The sequence below is a fragment of the Cyprinus carpio genome, chromosome A2, assembly GCF_018340385.1.
Source record: "Cyprinus carpio isolate SPL01 chromosome A2, ASM1834038v1, whole genome shotgun sequence".
Classification (NCBI taxonomy): domain Eukaryota; kingdom Metazoa; phylum Chordata; class Actinopteri; order Cypriniformes; family Cyprinidae; genus Cyprinus; species Cyprinus carpio.
In genome coordinates this window covers 11,505,775-11,520,965 of record NC_056573.1, presented here as the reverse complement: position 1 = coordinate 11,520,965, position 15,191 = coordinate 11,505,775, and the positions used below count along the sequence as shown (strand labels likewise).

The following is a 15,191-nucleotide window of genomic DNA, read 5'->3' as shown; positions in this document are numbered from 1 at the left end:
CCAGTTATCTTATATGTGTAACCCTGGACCACAAAACCAGTCTTACTTGTCAATTTTTCAAAATTGAGATTTATACATCCTCTATAAATAAGCTTTCCATTGATGTATGGTTTGTTATGATAATATGATATTTGGCTGAGATACAACTATTTAAAAATCTGGAATCTGAGGGTGCAAAAAAATCAAAATATTGAGAAAATCACCTTTAAAGTTGTCCAAATGAAGTTCATGCATATGCATATTACTAATCAGAGATGGAACATGGAACATGATATTTACTTAATATCCTAATCATTTTTGGCATAAAAGAAACATACAACATACAATGTATTTTTGGCTATTGCTATATATATCGCATATACAGTATACTGTATGAAGTAAGATCAGGTAACATTTTTATCCAAATGCTTTGCTTAACAAGCTTTTCTTGTCTTGGTAGAGAGTGTATCTGACACTGAAACTCCTGCAGCCAGAGATATTGTGGATCTGAGCTGTGTCAACCCCAAACAAGAGGAGAGAGCTTCATCTCCGGAACAAGCACCAGAACAATCAGCCGCTGAACAAACAGACAGCAGCTCAGACTCAAACCAATCACAGCCAGCTGAGGGAAACCCTGAGACAGTAGAAAATAATGATGATGACTCTCAAAGCAATAACAGTCTTGATATGAACCTCGCCAAAACGCTTGTGGACTTCAAGCTTTCTGGAGTGGAGCAGCACCAGCCTAAATCAACAGCTGAACCAGCTTCTCCACCAGATGAGTTCCCCCACACCTGTGCGTCCTGCAAGAAGACCTTTCGCCATGCAGCTACTCTCAGCCGGCACCAGAAAACTCACATTCAGGAGGTCCAGCCAGAGGATGGAGGCAAAAAGGGAAGACGCCAACCTGCTCCTCAAAACCCAGTCACGGCACCCAGAAAGGAGATGGAGCAGGACGCAAAGTTAGAAGATGATGAAAAGGACGAGAACAGCAGCTGTGTGGAAAGTGGTGCTGATGAGGAGGAGAAGGAGAGGGAAGAGATGAGTGATGATGAGGAAGAGGCTGCTTCCTCAGAGCTAAGGGCTTTGGAAGAGGAGGGGGGCGACCCGGCGGGAGGCAAAACCGATAAAAGGAAGAAGATCTGTGCTGTGTGCAGCAAACGTTTCTGGAGCCTGCAAGACCTGACCAGACACATGCGCTCACACACTGGTAAGATCAGGAGCCTTTTACTGTTATTTACTATCCAGTTGATGCATCTAAAATGAACCTTTTTGTTGTAGGAGAGCGACCTTATAAGTGCCAAACCTGTCATCGCACCTTCACCCTGAAGCACAGTCTGGTGAGACATCAACGCGTCCACCAGAAACCCACTGATGAGGCAGAAATGAACGAAGAAATGGATGGAGCAAGAGAAATGCTGGAGGGAAAAGAGGCCAGATGTTCATCTGAAAGTCAAAGTGAAGCAACAGCTCCAATGCAGAGTGAGAACGAATGTGAAAAAGCAGGAGCACCCCAAGAAGAAGACAGAGAAGAACACATGGAGGAAATTAAGGAGAAGCAGCACCCTGAAGATACATCCATTGAGATGGAATCTGCTGAAGAACCTCAGTCAGATGGGGCTGAACAGGAGGAACATCAAACGTTAGTTGCCTCAGTAGAGGCCCAATAAGGCTGTGACCCAGAACATGCAAAAATCAGTGTCCATAGCTGTATAGCAGCTCAGGAAGTGATGGAGACACCCGATCAGTGAAGAGAAAATTCACTGTGTTGATTTCGTGCCATAGCTTCTCAAACTTCCACAAACACTAGGAGTTACAAAGCCTGGCTTTTGCTTATATATTTGTCTTATACAGTATGCATGACGGATGCAAACTGGAGAACAGTTTCTGAAGCACAGTGGTTCTTCTCTTGATGCCTTAATCTGGATCAACACATAACTGGACAGTAGCAATTTTAATCCTATTTATATGATTTTTAATGAATCATATAAAGCCTTTATATCAATATAAATTAGAAGCATTTGTATGATGAACAGAAGATTTATATATCAGCATTAAATTGTATTATTCTTAAGTCAGTTTCTGTATGTTTTTAGTATCTGTATGGAGTGGTTTCTTTTTCTTTTTGTCATGGAATTGAAGAGCTGAAGTGCCTGACTCATTTTCATTGTCAAGATCGGCTGAATACATTTTGGATAAAATTGCTGTTTAGCTCTGTCATTTTTATTTTGGGGTGATCATCGGCCAATCAGTTTATTGGCAATATTTGCCTGTTCTTTGTATATTATCCTCCATCTTTGAGCCTCATTGACAAATGATGCAGACAGTATAAATGGCTGGAAAGCTTGAAGCAGCGCCTTCTGGTGTTGTAGTATCATATTATAAGGCCTGTGTATCAGAGAGAAGAGTGCTTCTGAGAGTCACGCAGTATGTATTTAATGTCCGTGTGATTCAGAGTACATTTTATGTATCTTTAAAGTGTGGTTTGTGTTTGCCTCCTTGGTTTTGTGTTCGTACTGGAAATCTCCCGAGGATTGATTCAACACTGGTGTTCACGCTAAAAATCAAACACTTTTTTTTTTTTTTTTTACCCAGTAGATATCGGTTCTAAAAGTATCTAAAAAGCATGCTGGTTTATGTAAAAAGGATTTCAATCTTCCCGGAAAAGTGACTTGGATAACCCCTGAAGCCCAACACAACACTTGATTTGAGATTTAGTCAGTTTGGCTGAAGTCCTCTCAGTGGCAAAATGTTTGCTAGTTTGATTCATTTTGAAAGCTGTGAGTCTTTGGATTTAAAACCAATTTAAACATTGTAAATGAACTGGTCTTTATATTTGTTGAAACACATTTTCTGTGTGTGTGTGTGTGTGTGTGTGTGTGTGTGTGTGATGATTGTACTTGTAAATGTGTAAAAGTGTGTGGGTGTGCACAGTTATATGGATAGAAAACACTGAACATTTTATGCAGGTATTTATTGATCAGTCAAAAGCGTGTGGTTGTCATTTTGAAAAGCCACGTAGAATCCGATTTCTGCAGCGAGGAGAATCAAAAAGATGAATGTTGTTGAATTCTGAGATTGTGAGGTTCTGTATGTTTTCAGATTCTTTGTACATTTAAATGCTTGAGAAAATTTTATCTTCTGTGTGTCTTTTTGTTTGTCATCTAATGAAATCTTCCACCAATTCAACTATCCATTCGTTTTGAGAGCATTGAACCATCGAGTATAATTTGAGGGGTGTGACAATATAATTATAAAAATATTGATTTTGCATGTAAATCTAATTTGGATTTCTCAGTTTTTCTCTTTCTCAGGGGTTTTTCAAAATCAGCATCTTTCTGTGTAATCTGTCTGGTGTATACAGTTCAGACTCTGTTCACTACACTACATTTAAGAGCATTTGACTGAATTTGCTCAAAGTATGTTTAGGCTTAACTGTACCAAAACTTTTCTGCAAAAACTGGTATTGTAATTTATTCTGATATCATAATCAGTGACCATGTTTGTCAGATGGATTGCAAATATTTGTCAGATCGATTCAGATGTAGACAACTCATTGATTTTTGCTTTTTCACCTTGCTGTTCAACCCTGTAAAGCGAATAAAACATCCAATCAATAAATGTACACTAAGAAAGAGTGAGAAATTAAGTTGTATTTTTTCTGTCTACATTTGTTTCTCAATTAAAACTTTTTATAGTATTAGTATTAACATTAATATTATATTATGGTTTTTATATTTATTATTATTACCAGAACATCTTAGCAACCACCCAAATGCACCACTCACATAAAAGAAAGAACAATAATAACCCCTGTTAAATCTATTTTTTCTACGTTTGATATCAACAGTATATCTTTATGAAGTACAAAAATTCATGGATGATTAGCCTTCTGAAAATCAGTGTTTAATTTGGATTTACGCGTTCGCTCTTTGAGCCTTCGCTTGACCCTTACCCACGTTGCCGGAAGTGAGAAGTCGCTGGCGTGCGTGCCGTGCTGTTGGTATGCAAGCGTGTTTTGACGGCTTTTGGTCAGTTCCTTTACATTCGCTTTTTATTTGTTGAGATATATTTTAAGGATTCCGACTTTTTTTACATTTAGAATCAGAGCACCGCGATGTATCAGGTCGTACCAGGGCAGTTTGATGACGCGGACGAGACGCGAAGGTATGAAACTGCATGAGGTTAAATATTACAGTGTTCCACGATCATGAAAAACAATAATATACTGGTATATACACACCAAAACAGTATGTGTGCCAGCCACTGATCTATAATAGAGAACAAACATACATAGATGAGTGATGTGTGACGTTATCCTTTATTATGACAGGATATGTTTCATATTTTCAGAGAGGCAATCTGGAATTATTGGGACTCATTTGACTAATTACACCAGCAAATAATAATGATAATACATTTTGGTTAACAAATGCTCAATGGGTTGATTCTACACAATGTGTGGTATTTCACAGTGAGGCTGAAATCAGTCAGGTCCCTGACAAGCCCTCCCTGGAGAACCGACTCCATGAAGTCACTTTACAGACCTGCGAGAACGAGGAGGACTATGATGATTATGATTATGATTATGAAGATGAGGATGAGGACGATGAATGGGATTGGAATGAAGCAGGAGGAGGAGACTTCACAAAACGCTACACTGCACTGAGGACCGGGAATAATCCACAGGTATTCATTTTTGAAGGATCAGGACTATTGTTGTTTCTTGTATGTTTTTGTATAATTATTGTTTCTTAAGAAAATGTTATATTATAAAATATATATTAAATGATATTGTTAATGTTGCCATGAATATAGCTGCTGTTGCTAATATGGTGTTTAAAACATAAATAAATAATTACGGAAGGTTTGTGCAAGGTCAGTGAATCCCATTGTTGATAACAAACCTGTTGATTCTAAGAATCTGTGTAGGTTAAATGACAATGGGTCATATATATATAGAGAGAGAGAGGGAGAGAGAGTTATGTGTTGTTGTTGTTTTTCTTCATCAGGCTAATCGTCAAAATTCTAACAAGTCCTTAAAAATGTCCACTCCATCAGACAAGGTCCTGAGGAAATTTGAAAACAAAATAAACCTCGGTAAGCTTATTCTTAATGAATCAAAAAATTCTGTAGAGAAAATGAGCTAAAAGCTTTACTTTTTCTGATTAAAAAGTTGTGCTTTTTCTGATTTAAGTTTCTGTGTTTCACAGATAGACTGAGCTATGCTGATTCTGTGATCAATAAAGTCACTGTGATGCAAAAGCAGAGGGAAGCAGACACGTAAGTTATCTTATTTTAGTATATACTATAATAGTATTCGAAATAAATTTTAATTATATATAATTTTTTTATATTTATTCAATCTATATTCATTTTACATTCTTATTATTTTTTTAATATATTTTAGTATATATTTAGGATATACAGTATATATATGTGTGTGTGTATATATATATATATATATATATATATATATATATTATGTATTTATATATTGTATTTAGCTTTTAATTTATTTTTAATTCAGATTTAGCAATTAAATTCATCTATTCATCATTTTCATCTGTTTAAATTTTATTTCAGCTTTTAAATGAACAAAAAGTATTGTTTATAGTTATAGTTTTATTTTTTAGTTAGCAGTAACAGTGCAAAAGTCATGATTTCCATTTAAGTTGAAGTCTTTTAATCTTAAAAACCGCATGCATTTTTTGCAGTTTTCGAGTAAAGGACAAATCAGACAGAGCTACTGTTGAACAGGTGTGTTGTTTGCTCAAGCTTTATTTGTGATGATTTCACTTGAGCTCCAGTGTTGTAGTTGATGCATTATTCAGTGGGATATTTTAATGTGACTGTACAGGTTTTGGACCCCCGCACACGTATGATTCTGTTTAAAATGCTCAGCAGAGGTGTCTTTTCAGAGATCAATGGCTGTATCAGCACAGGCAAAGAGGCAAGACTGTTTTAATGTTATTGATCTATTCATTCGTTTTAGTTAATTTATTCTTTGTTATTTTAGTACTTGAGGTTGAAAATTAGAATTTTATTTCTATTTTTTTTATTTATTTATAATTTATTAAATGTATTTTTTAAATACATTTTATTTCTTTTTGAGAAGTTTTTATAAATTATTTTATTTCAGGTTTTTTTTTCAAGTAATAAAAAAATATTCTAGTTTACTATAACCCTGGTTTGTCTGGTTAAATAGATTAAAATTATAACTTTCTATATTTTTGATACACTTGAGATCTTCTGTTTATATCAGTCATTTTACTAAGAACTAATGAAAATGTTGCTTTTTTTTCTTTTGCTATCCTATTTTCTTTTTCTTTTTTTTCTTCCCTGCATTTTGTACCACAGGCAAATGTCTACCATGCAACTACTGCAAAAGGAGAAAGCAGAGCCATCAAAATATACAAAACATCAATTCTATTATTCAAAGACAGAGATAAATATGTCAGCGGGGAATTCAGGTTAGACAGATGTCTTTTTTCAGGCATATAGTTTTATGTAGTCTTACTGATGTGTGTCATTAAACAGCAATTTTCTATGTCCAATACAATTTAGGTTCCGTCATGGCTATTGCAAGGGCAATCCTAGAAAAATGGTGCGCACTTGGGCTGAGAAGGAAATGAGAAACTTGATCAGGTGAATATTATTAGGATTATTACTTCTTTCTTGTTTCCATGAACATATTTTATGATGGTTTTTGTCTCTAATGTGGATCTGTTTATCTCAACTACAGACCGCACAGATTCCGAGTCCAGAGCCCATCATGTTGCGGAGTCACGTCCTTGTCATGAGCTTCATTGGTCGAGATGACATGTACGTGGCCATTTACCTCCACCATTTACACATGCACAAATACATCTCAGCAACTGATCAAAACATGGGAGTGTTTCAGAGTTTTCAACAAATTCCTAAATGACACTCCAGACTTTTTATCTTTTGATCTTATTGGTGTATTCCCCAGGCCTGCCCCTCTGCTGAAGAACGCGGTCCTGTCCGAATCCAAATCCCGGGAACTCTATCTACAGGTCATCCAGAATATGAGAATAATGTACAATGAAGCTCATCTGGTCCATGCTGACCTCAGCGAGTTCAATATACTGTAAGCTGACTTTCTATTATGTACACAAGGCTTTTAAGATGTTCAGTTGTGCTGTGATCAGTGGAAAGTGTTTAAAAACATGTTTAAAAACATTAAGCATGGATGTGTTCTGGTGTGCAGGTATCATAACGGAGATGCTTATTTTATTGACGTCTCTCAGTCCGTTGAGCACGATCACCCACACGCTTTAGAGTTTCTTCGCAAAGATTGCAGCAATGTCAATGGTAATGTGCAGCCTTGAATAGGATAAGATATTAATGTCAACAAATATTTTTAAATGTATTTTTTTGGTTCTCTCAGACTTTTTCCAGAAGCATGATGTAGCTGTTATGACTGTTCGTGAGCTGTTTGAGTTCATCACAGACCCCTCCATCACAAGTGACAACATAAATGAGTACCTGGACAAGGTCAGTGAGTTGCAGTGATGCTTCATCGGTAATCTTAACAACAGGCTGTTTCTCTTTCTTGTGGCTTTTTGTGCATTCTGACAAGCTTGATGTGATTGGGTACATACATTTGTTGCAGTGGGGTTTTTTTTTACCTGCAGGCAATGGAGATAGCATCTGAAAGAACTGCAGAGGACAGATCCAATCAGGACAAAGTTAATGATGAGGTGAAATAAAGTATTAGATGGAAAACTGGAACTTGACAATAAACCTAGACAAACAAAAATTAGAAATGTTGGCAACTATCTTGGCAGTTAACCAAAGTTTAAGTTGAAGTACTAAAACAGAAATAAAATTCAATAAAAAGCACAAAACGAATAAAAATGAAAAACAACAATTACTAAAACTTAAAATATAAAAAATAAGCTAATTACAAGTATTAATAAATACTATAATAGTATATAAATAATACTAATTAAGTATAGTACTAAAACTGAATAATACTAAAAAACACAAAACGAATAAAATGGTAAACAGTGATACCTAAAATATATAAAACTCGATATACCAGTATGTCTATTGATAGTCATTGTGGAGACATTTGTACACACAATGATTTTAACTCGATATACCAGTATGTCTATTGATAGTCATTGTGGAGACATTTGTACACACAATGATTTTTTTATTTCAAGAAATCATATAAGTAGATACAGAAATTCCTAGGAATCTCTATACATTTTTAACCCATATATAGTACAGAAATCAATTTAAAAAAAGGCATTTTTGTGGGAATCCTGTCTAACAATTCACATGTGGATCTGTCTCAAAACAGGTGTTTAAGAAAGCCTACATTCCACGCACACTTAATGAAGTCACTCATTATGAGAGGGATGTGGACACAATGTTGAAGAAAACGGAGGAGGCTTCTGAGGACACGAGTACTGACAATGTATGTCTCACTGCCCTAAATGAAAAATAATGAACCAATGCTCTGAAACTATTCGGTTGAAATGATCTGTTTTCCATTACAGATCCTCTACCAGACAGTGACAGGCCTCAGGAAGGACCTTTCTGGTGTGCAAATGGTGAGGAGAATGCTGTTTTTGTTTTTAAGAAGACCATTTGGCGCATTAATGATTAAGCATTAGGTTTAAGACACCTTATGTGGTCAAGACTTGTTTTTGCTTTTAATGCATCCACTAGGTCTCTTTGGAATTTTCTTTGCCTGCTCGGCATGTGGGAGGATTAAGGCAGAGAATATAAACAACAGTCATCGCCAAACTCAAGCATAATGACAATAAAAATGCTGCTGTTGAATTTGTTTTATTATTATTCCTATTTGACAGGTACCCTTGATACTGGAAGACTCGACGAAGGATGATAGTTCAAGCTCTGAGGGAGAGGAGGAGGATGAAGATGAAGATGATGAGAAGTCAGAAGGGGAGGGTGAAAGCCACACTGAGGAAGCACAAATGGACAGAAAGGTACCTAATGGGGAACCGAAAATGTTGCCACACATGAATTGTGTCCGTGGGTTGTGAGAATAAGTTGGTATTTCTGTCTTTCAGGAAAGAAAGAAATTGGTTAAAGAAGCTCAGAGGGAGAAAAGAAAAAATAAAATGCCAAAGTATGTGAAAAAGCGTAAGGAGAAGGTTGCCAAAATGAAGAAAGGAAAATGAATATGGTTGAGATGAAGGTGAACTCAAATTAAAGCAGAGACGCTACATGATGACTGATGATTCCAGTATTGAAGCTGAGAATTGTTGTTGATGAAATGTCAGTCCCTTAACCATTATAAATACCTGATATCAGCATCATTTGTAAATGTTTTTGAAATGTTTATTAAAAATTATTTTTAATAAACGTAATTTTTTTCTCGTTGTATTGCTTGAATGGTGATGGTGGGTAAAATGTCATGTTTTTGTTGTAATGGAACATTTAATTTACATTGTGCAGAACAGTTTCACAAATATTCATGTTTTACAAGGCAACATGCTGTTAAAAATAATGCTCTCTTTCATATTTAAGTGACAAAATCCTCTTTACAATCCTCTATACATCTTGTACATTTAACATTTATTTCAAAGTAAATACCATGTTGGTACAAAACTATTACATCACATACACTACTTTTCCAAAGTTTGGGTCACAAGAGATTTTGAAGTTTTTGAAAGAAGTCTCTTATGCTCACCAAGGGTGCATTTATTTGATTAAAAATTACAGTAAAATTGTAATATTGTGAAATAATAAGCATTTAAAATAATTGTTTTCTATTTGAATATTTTAAAATGTAATTTATTCCAGTCATGTAAAGCTGAATTTTATTTTATTATTATTATTATTATTATCAATCTTGAAAACAGTTGTGCTGCCTAAGGTTTTTTCGGAAACTGTTAGGAATTTTTGATGAATAGAAATTTTAAAAGATCAAGATAGAAATGTTTTACGCCAATGTAAACATCTTTACTGTCACTTTTGCTCAAATTAATTCATCCTTGCTGAATAAAAGTAATCATTAAAAAATAACTAATAATAAAAAGCTTACAGACAACAAACTTTTGAACAGCAGAGTACATTCACTTACACTGGACGTTCAGAATAACAAAATAAAAAAATGTAACAAACACAAAGTGGAACAATTCGGACTAATAAAATAGAGCTGTACCTGTGACCATTTAATGACCATTCAGCTATGGTGTTTGATTTGAGGTTCAGCGAGAGAGATGCAGGATCAACTAGCGAATGCCCTCTACATAGTTAGCAGGCAGCATACCAGACTTTCCCGTCCGCTGTACCGTTCCATACATCCAGCCTTCATCGATCGGCTGCACATTCTGAATGATGTCACCATCCCGGAATGACACCTCATCATAATCCTGCGCTGTGTAGTCATACAGGGCCCTGTACACAGTCTGATGACCACGTTTTTGTGCATTAAAAGTATTTTACATTACTGAATACATTTTATTCAAAAAGAAACATGAAAGCATGGTATATATGCTACATAATATTGCAGAAAAATGAGGACTCACCAGGCCCCTGTGTTGTGACCTCAGTGAATGCATGCTGGTCTGATGCATGTAGCTGTGCCCCTGGCTGTGGCCACTGGGATAGTATGCACCAGGGAGAACAGGTGCTAAAACAACAATCAAGATGATCTCAATCTCCAATAGTAATATTATTCTTACAGTTGTAGTACTGATATTTTGATTCAGGTAATATACTGGTTTTGTTGTTCTTTTCACTTTTTTTGGGTGCAGTACCGGATTTGAGCATCTAACATTAGAGAACTTACCCACAATGACGCCGGGTCTTCGATCCATCTCCATGATGTACTGATGGACACCCTTGTGTGTGCTGTTCCCCACCGTCTCATGGTTAGACGTCATCTGAGCCCGTACCGGATACGACCCACGCGTTCCCTGAGAGACCCCATGCAAACCTGACACCTCAAAATCCTTATGATACTTTGCCTGCAGGAATGGAGATGGCATCTGTTTCATGCAAATGTACATGTAAGTGTTATGTGTACACTAATGCTCAGAAGTTTGGGGTCAGAGATTAATTAATACTTCAGATTAAAAGATTAATACTTTTATTCAACAAGGATGCATTGAATTGAATTTATTTTTTTTTAAATACCATTACTTTGAAAATTCTATTCCTCAAATAATCTGGAAAAATATATATAATAGTTTCCACAAAAATTTTAAGCAACACCGCTGGTTTCAACAATAATAATAATAAGAAGAAGAAGAAATGTTCTTGAATCAGTATATTAAAATGATTTCTGAAGAATCATGCGATACTGAAGAGTGGAGTAATGATGCTGAATACTCAGCTTTGCATCACAGGAATAAATTACATTTAAAATAGAAAACCATTAATTATTGTAATAATGTAATATTGTAATTATATTTAACAATATTACTTTTTCACTGTATTTTTGATCAAATCAATTCAGGATAGGTCAGCATAAGAGACTTACTGACCCCAAACTTTTGGACAGTATGTTTGTTTGACTAATCATAAATGCTTGAATATCTAGTACACTAATTTATCAATTTTACATATTTGTATTTTTTCCCCATGTGGATACATTAGTTTTTCTGCATTTTCCAGCATACATTACTGATCTGATCCTGGGCCTTCCTCAGTCTCTGTAGCTCTGGAGTATCCAGGACAAATTTGAGGCCCCGACCCTTGCTCTGTTCAAAATCCTTCCTGTACTTGACCTGTAGAACAAGAAAAGCATTTTACCAGGGAGATGGTGTGGTGTTGTGAGTGGGTTTAAGCGTGTTCCTCTGCGGTTGTGAGGGAGTTCTGGATGGTTGCTTCTTCTGACAAGCTTAAAACTAGTCCAGATTTGAACTTATCATTTTTTTTTAAAATCCCTAACACAAAGTATGAGCAATATTAAATGCATCAGACTAGATATGTGTCGGTATTCGGTAACACAATATATTACGATAATGAACATGCACAATATTGTTAAAATTATTTATTACAAATTATTCAAATTTTTTGAATGCATTTTAAGAATACTTTCCCCATGAACTGGTAAAATGCACAACACCACTGTATGCTGCATCAATGAGGCGTGCGCACTCTGATGTAAACAACTGATGAGAATACTTAAATACTTAGACTTAATAGGTCATTTATTTTCAAACTTTTTACATTTTAATCTGGACTACAACATGCACTAGATATTGTTTGAAAATGTTTTGATTCCTTATGCATTAAGGTTCCATTAGTTAATTCATTAGTTAACAAACTGCCAATGAAAAAAATCTTCTAAAGCATTTATTAATCTTAGTTCATTTCAACATTTAATAACACATAATTAAAATCAAAAGTTGTAACTATAATTTAATGGACCCGAGCTAACATGAATTTATTTTTTAACAAAGACTAATCACTACTGTTGCAAATTGCTCATGTTAGTGCATTAACTAAGGTTAACTAATGAGACCTTATTGTAAAGTGTTGCTTGTTATTCTTTATAATTCTTTTGCACTTTTATCTCTTTGAAACACTTGTTTACTTTATACACTTTTGTGTATTGCTTTATTGTTTTTAAATGTTCAGTTATTAATTTCTTATAAGAAAAAAGTTATTAAACCTGATTATATTATGACAACTTTTTTGCAACTTATTTCAGTGATAATAGAGTGTACCGTCACAAGCCTACAGCAGACTAATTGGTAAGGTAAAATTGTGTGTATGCAAGTACACAAAATATATTTTCACAGCTTGCTAACCTATCTTTCAGAAAGAAATGGCTAGATTGTCTTTCATAATGCCAGGATTAGGCCTCAGTATGGATTTGGCAGCATCTTTTGGGCTGCCAGGTGGAGAAGCTGAGGGGATCGGCCAGGGCACCACGGAGTAGACAGCTGCCTTGCTTTTCTCCATGCTGACCTCAAAGTATCACACCCAGTCCCTCCCTGGCAACCAAAACACTCACGCGGCTGTAAGCCATTGTCTCCTCCCTTTGAAATGTCTCTAACAATAGCAACAAATATCATTACCCTACCCTAGATATGCCCCCTTTAGATTCAGAACAGTGTTTTCAAAATATCTTTTTATCATATGTAATAATGTGATTACAATGTACAACAGAGTACATAGTGAACAAGTGATCTTACCTGACTTTGCAGCTCACTTTGCTGTCTCAGCCGTAGGTTCTCAGGGGTGTCTGTCACAATTGTAAAGGTCTGTTTTGGATAGTGCTTTTTTTTTTGGAGAAAGAAAGGGAGTCATTTTGGGCTTTTGGTGTCTACCATATTTATATTCTATCAAATAAATACAATTCAGGTTACTGGTAATCTTCATTTTAATTTATTTTATGCATGTTCAACACTTCCCATATAACAACACGCCTATATAAACGTGCAATTGATTCATAAACTAGTATTTTTGGCATTAACATACGCGTTGCAGTAGGGCTTCTTCTCATATCCCTTGTAGTTGTTCATGTTGAGAGTCATTTTACACACCTCACAATGGAAGCATCCTTTGTGCCAATTCTGTCAAATGTAGAGAGATAAAAACTGCACATAAAGCTCAATCCATGAGCAATATCTATGAAAGAACGTTATACACAAGTATGTATACATTTTTAGTTATAAGCGTCGGAAGTATGTATATACCTTGTCCAGGCAGTTCACTTTCTCTGTTGCGTAGACAATTTTCCCACAGCGCGCGCAATGAGGATTCATTTTTAAGCTTTTGCGATGGTCAGGGAAAAAAGCATAACTTCTCCAGTTACTCCGATAATCCACCAACTTCTTGTAATATATCTCAGATATGTCAGGTTTCGTGTAGCATGTGTTGAGTTTATGTCGCAGCGTTTTAAATTCGCGTGGCTCGCGAGTGTTTATCAGCGTGCTGCTGGTCTCGCAGTGAGGGAACTGAAGCAAAGACGCGTGAGATTTCACCAAACATCACCCACTGAGACTGTTGGAGCAGCAATCAAACACGGACCGCGGGGATGATTTGTGGCTATTCTGTACATGCACAATGAGCCAAAAAGAGCCAAACAAATTGGTCTGAATTAAGAGTCAGGCTTTGTAAGATGTGACACGTTTTATTTCGTCTTTATGGTATTTTGTTAATAATCTGACAAAATGGTATTTTGGTTTCTTAGAGATGTTTTGTGCGTCGTTTAGTTTCTCTCATCACATCAAACCTGGAGAGTCATGAATAACATCGCATCTCGGTAATATTTCTTAATTTATAGGATGTAGCGGTCTTTGAGAATCCATGGCATCATGATGCCTAAAGAGGGCAGTAGAACACCGAAAGATGCGTCTTTGAGAGACAGTAAGTTATGAATATGTATCTATAAGACCGAAGGATGACGTTCACTACGGTCTTATTAGGCGGAACAAAGGTTATCATTCTATTAAGACCGTAGTGACGGTCAGAGTGAGGTCGAAACAGATCGTTAGAAATAATGCTTTTACATTCTGAAAGTAAATGGCTGGTGATTAAGAAGACAAGTGACTGTATATCTTTCTATCTAGCAAGTATTAAAGATATATTCCATGGTAAGATTTTAGCTTAAAAACGTAGGCCCTAAGTCAAAAATTGCTTTGCCAACTTTAATAAGGGGGACAATTCCGAGCGCAGTTAAAGAAATTCAATTCAGTTCAATTCAAGTTTATTTGTATAGCGCTTTTTACGATACAAATCATTGCAAAGCAACTTTACAGAAAACTAAGTTTCTACAATATTTAGTAGTAGCTGATCAGTTTATGTGCATACGGCAGAAATGTTCGGAAAAATCAATTAAAGACGTAGACAAACAGACGATTAACACTTTTAACGGCAATAATTATATGTTTTAATCAAACTTATAGCAAAATGTGTTAGTTCTGTATGTTGTTTCAGGGTTACCATCATCTGATGTCCTCTGGGGGGTTGGCATCACCTCTTCTCAGGTGTTCTGGATCCAGACTGGAGCTTGTGTAAATCCCGTGGCAAAACAGAGAAACAAATAGAGACATAATTAGAGTAGCTGCTGTTCCAGCCAAGTAAAATTAACCCAAGTTAAAGAATAATAATGCGCATTTGATCAGATATAACTGCATAAAAAAACTATGAGATGAAAAACAAAAAGGTTTTGCCAAAGAGATGTATAAATATGCTGTGGGCTGAAAAACAAATGTGGTCTTCCTAACATTTTTGTGAAAGGCCTGTAGCTT

At 35.7% G+C, this 15,191-nt stretch overlaps 3 protein-coding genes across 7 annotated transcripts in view; 2 read left to right on the top strand and 1 right to left on the bottom strand.

Annotated features, from left to right (window-relative positions):
- LOC109107148 (ras-responsive element-binding protein 1-like) overlaps nucleotides 1-3,616 on the top strand; it is a 30,864-nt gene extending 27,248 nt beyond the window's left edge. For both annotated transcript variants that reach the window (XM_042772922.1, XM_042772925.1), the window contains exons 12-13: nucleotides 440-1,189; nucleotides 1,261-3,616. In XM_042772922.1, coding sequence (XP_042628856.1) covers nucleotides 440-1,189; nucleotides 1,261-1,649 — 1,139 coding nt within the window. In that variant the 3' untranslated portion in view covers nucleotides 1,650-3,616. The remainder of the gene's footprint in view (nucleotides 1-439; nucleotides 1,190-1,260) is intronic.
- A 274-nt stretch (nucleotides 3,617-3,890) lies between these two features.
- Nucleotides 3,891-9,363, top strand: LOC109107150 (serine/threonine-protein kinase RIO1-like). 2 transcript variants are annotated; one of them, XM_042772870.1, is made up of 18 exons: nucleotides 3,891-3,982; nucleotides 4,082-4,146; nucleotides 4,455-4,668; nucleotides 4,992-5,079; nucleotides 5,193-5,262; nucleotides 5,697-5,739; nucleotides 5,840-5,932; nucleotides 6,340-6,452; nucleotides 6,547-6,627; nucleotides 6,718-6,804; nucleotides 6,953-7,090; nucleotides 7,211-7,314; nucleotides 7,391-7,497; nucleotides 7,638-7,703; nucleotides 8,312-8,428; nucleotides 8,511-8,564; nucleotides 8,826-8,963; nucleotides 9,048-9,363. In XM_042772870.1, exons 2-18 carry the CDS (start codon nucleotides 4,097-4,099, stop codon nucleotides 9,156-9,158), a joined length of 1,674 nt encoding a protein of 557 aa, XP_042628804.1. In that variant the 5' UTR covers nucleotides 3,891-3,982; nucleotides 4,082-4,096; the 3' UTR covers nucleotides 9,159-9,363. The 2 variants fall into 2 exon arrangements, with proteins under 2 accessions (XP_042628804.1, XP_042628796.1); XM_042772862.1 differs by lacking the exon at nucleotides 3,891-3,982 and having other exon boundaries at nucleotides 3,989-4,146.
- Nucleotides 9,364-9,875: 512 nt separating this feature from the next.
- On the bottom strand, nucleotides 9,876-15,052 carry LOC109107155 (LIM zinc-binding domain-containing Nebulette-like). 3 transcript variants are annotated; one of them, XM_019120421.2, is made up of 7 exons: nucleotides 13,635-14,674; nucleotides 13,417-13,511; nucleotides 13,131-13,215; nucleotides 11,607-11,714; nucleotides 10,775-10,952; nucleotides 10,512-10,615; nucleotides 9,876-10,391 (listed from the first exon to the last, which is right to left on the bottom strand). In XM_019120421.2, the coding sequence occupies exons 1-7, from the start codon at nucleotides 13,701-13,703 to the stop codon at nucleotides 10,215-10,217; spliced, it is 816 nt and encodes a 271-aa protein (XP_018975966.1). In that variant the 5' UTR covers nucleotides 13,704-14,674; the 3' UTR covers nucleotides 9,876-10,214. The 3 variants fall into 3 exon arrangements, with proteins under 3 accessions (XP_018975966.1, XP_042628839.1, XP_042628833.1); XM_042772905.1 differs by lacking the exon at nucleotides 13,635-14,674 and adding an exon at nucleotides 14,884-15,052 and having other exon boundaries at nucleotides 10,512-10,952; XM_042772899.1 differs by having other exon boundaries at nucleotides 10,512-10,952; nucleotides 13,635-14,708.
- Nucleotides 15,053-15,191: the final 139 nt, after the last annotated feature.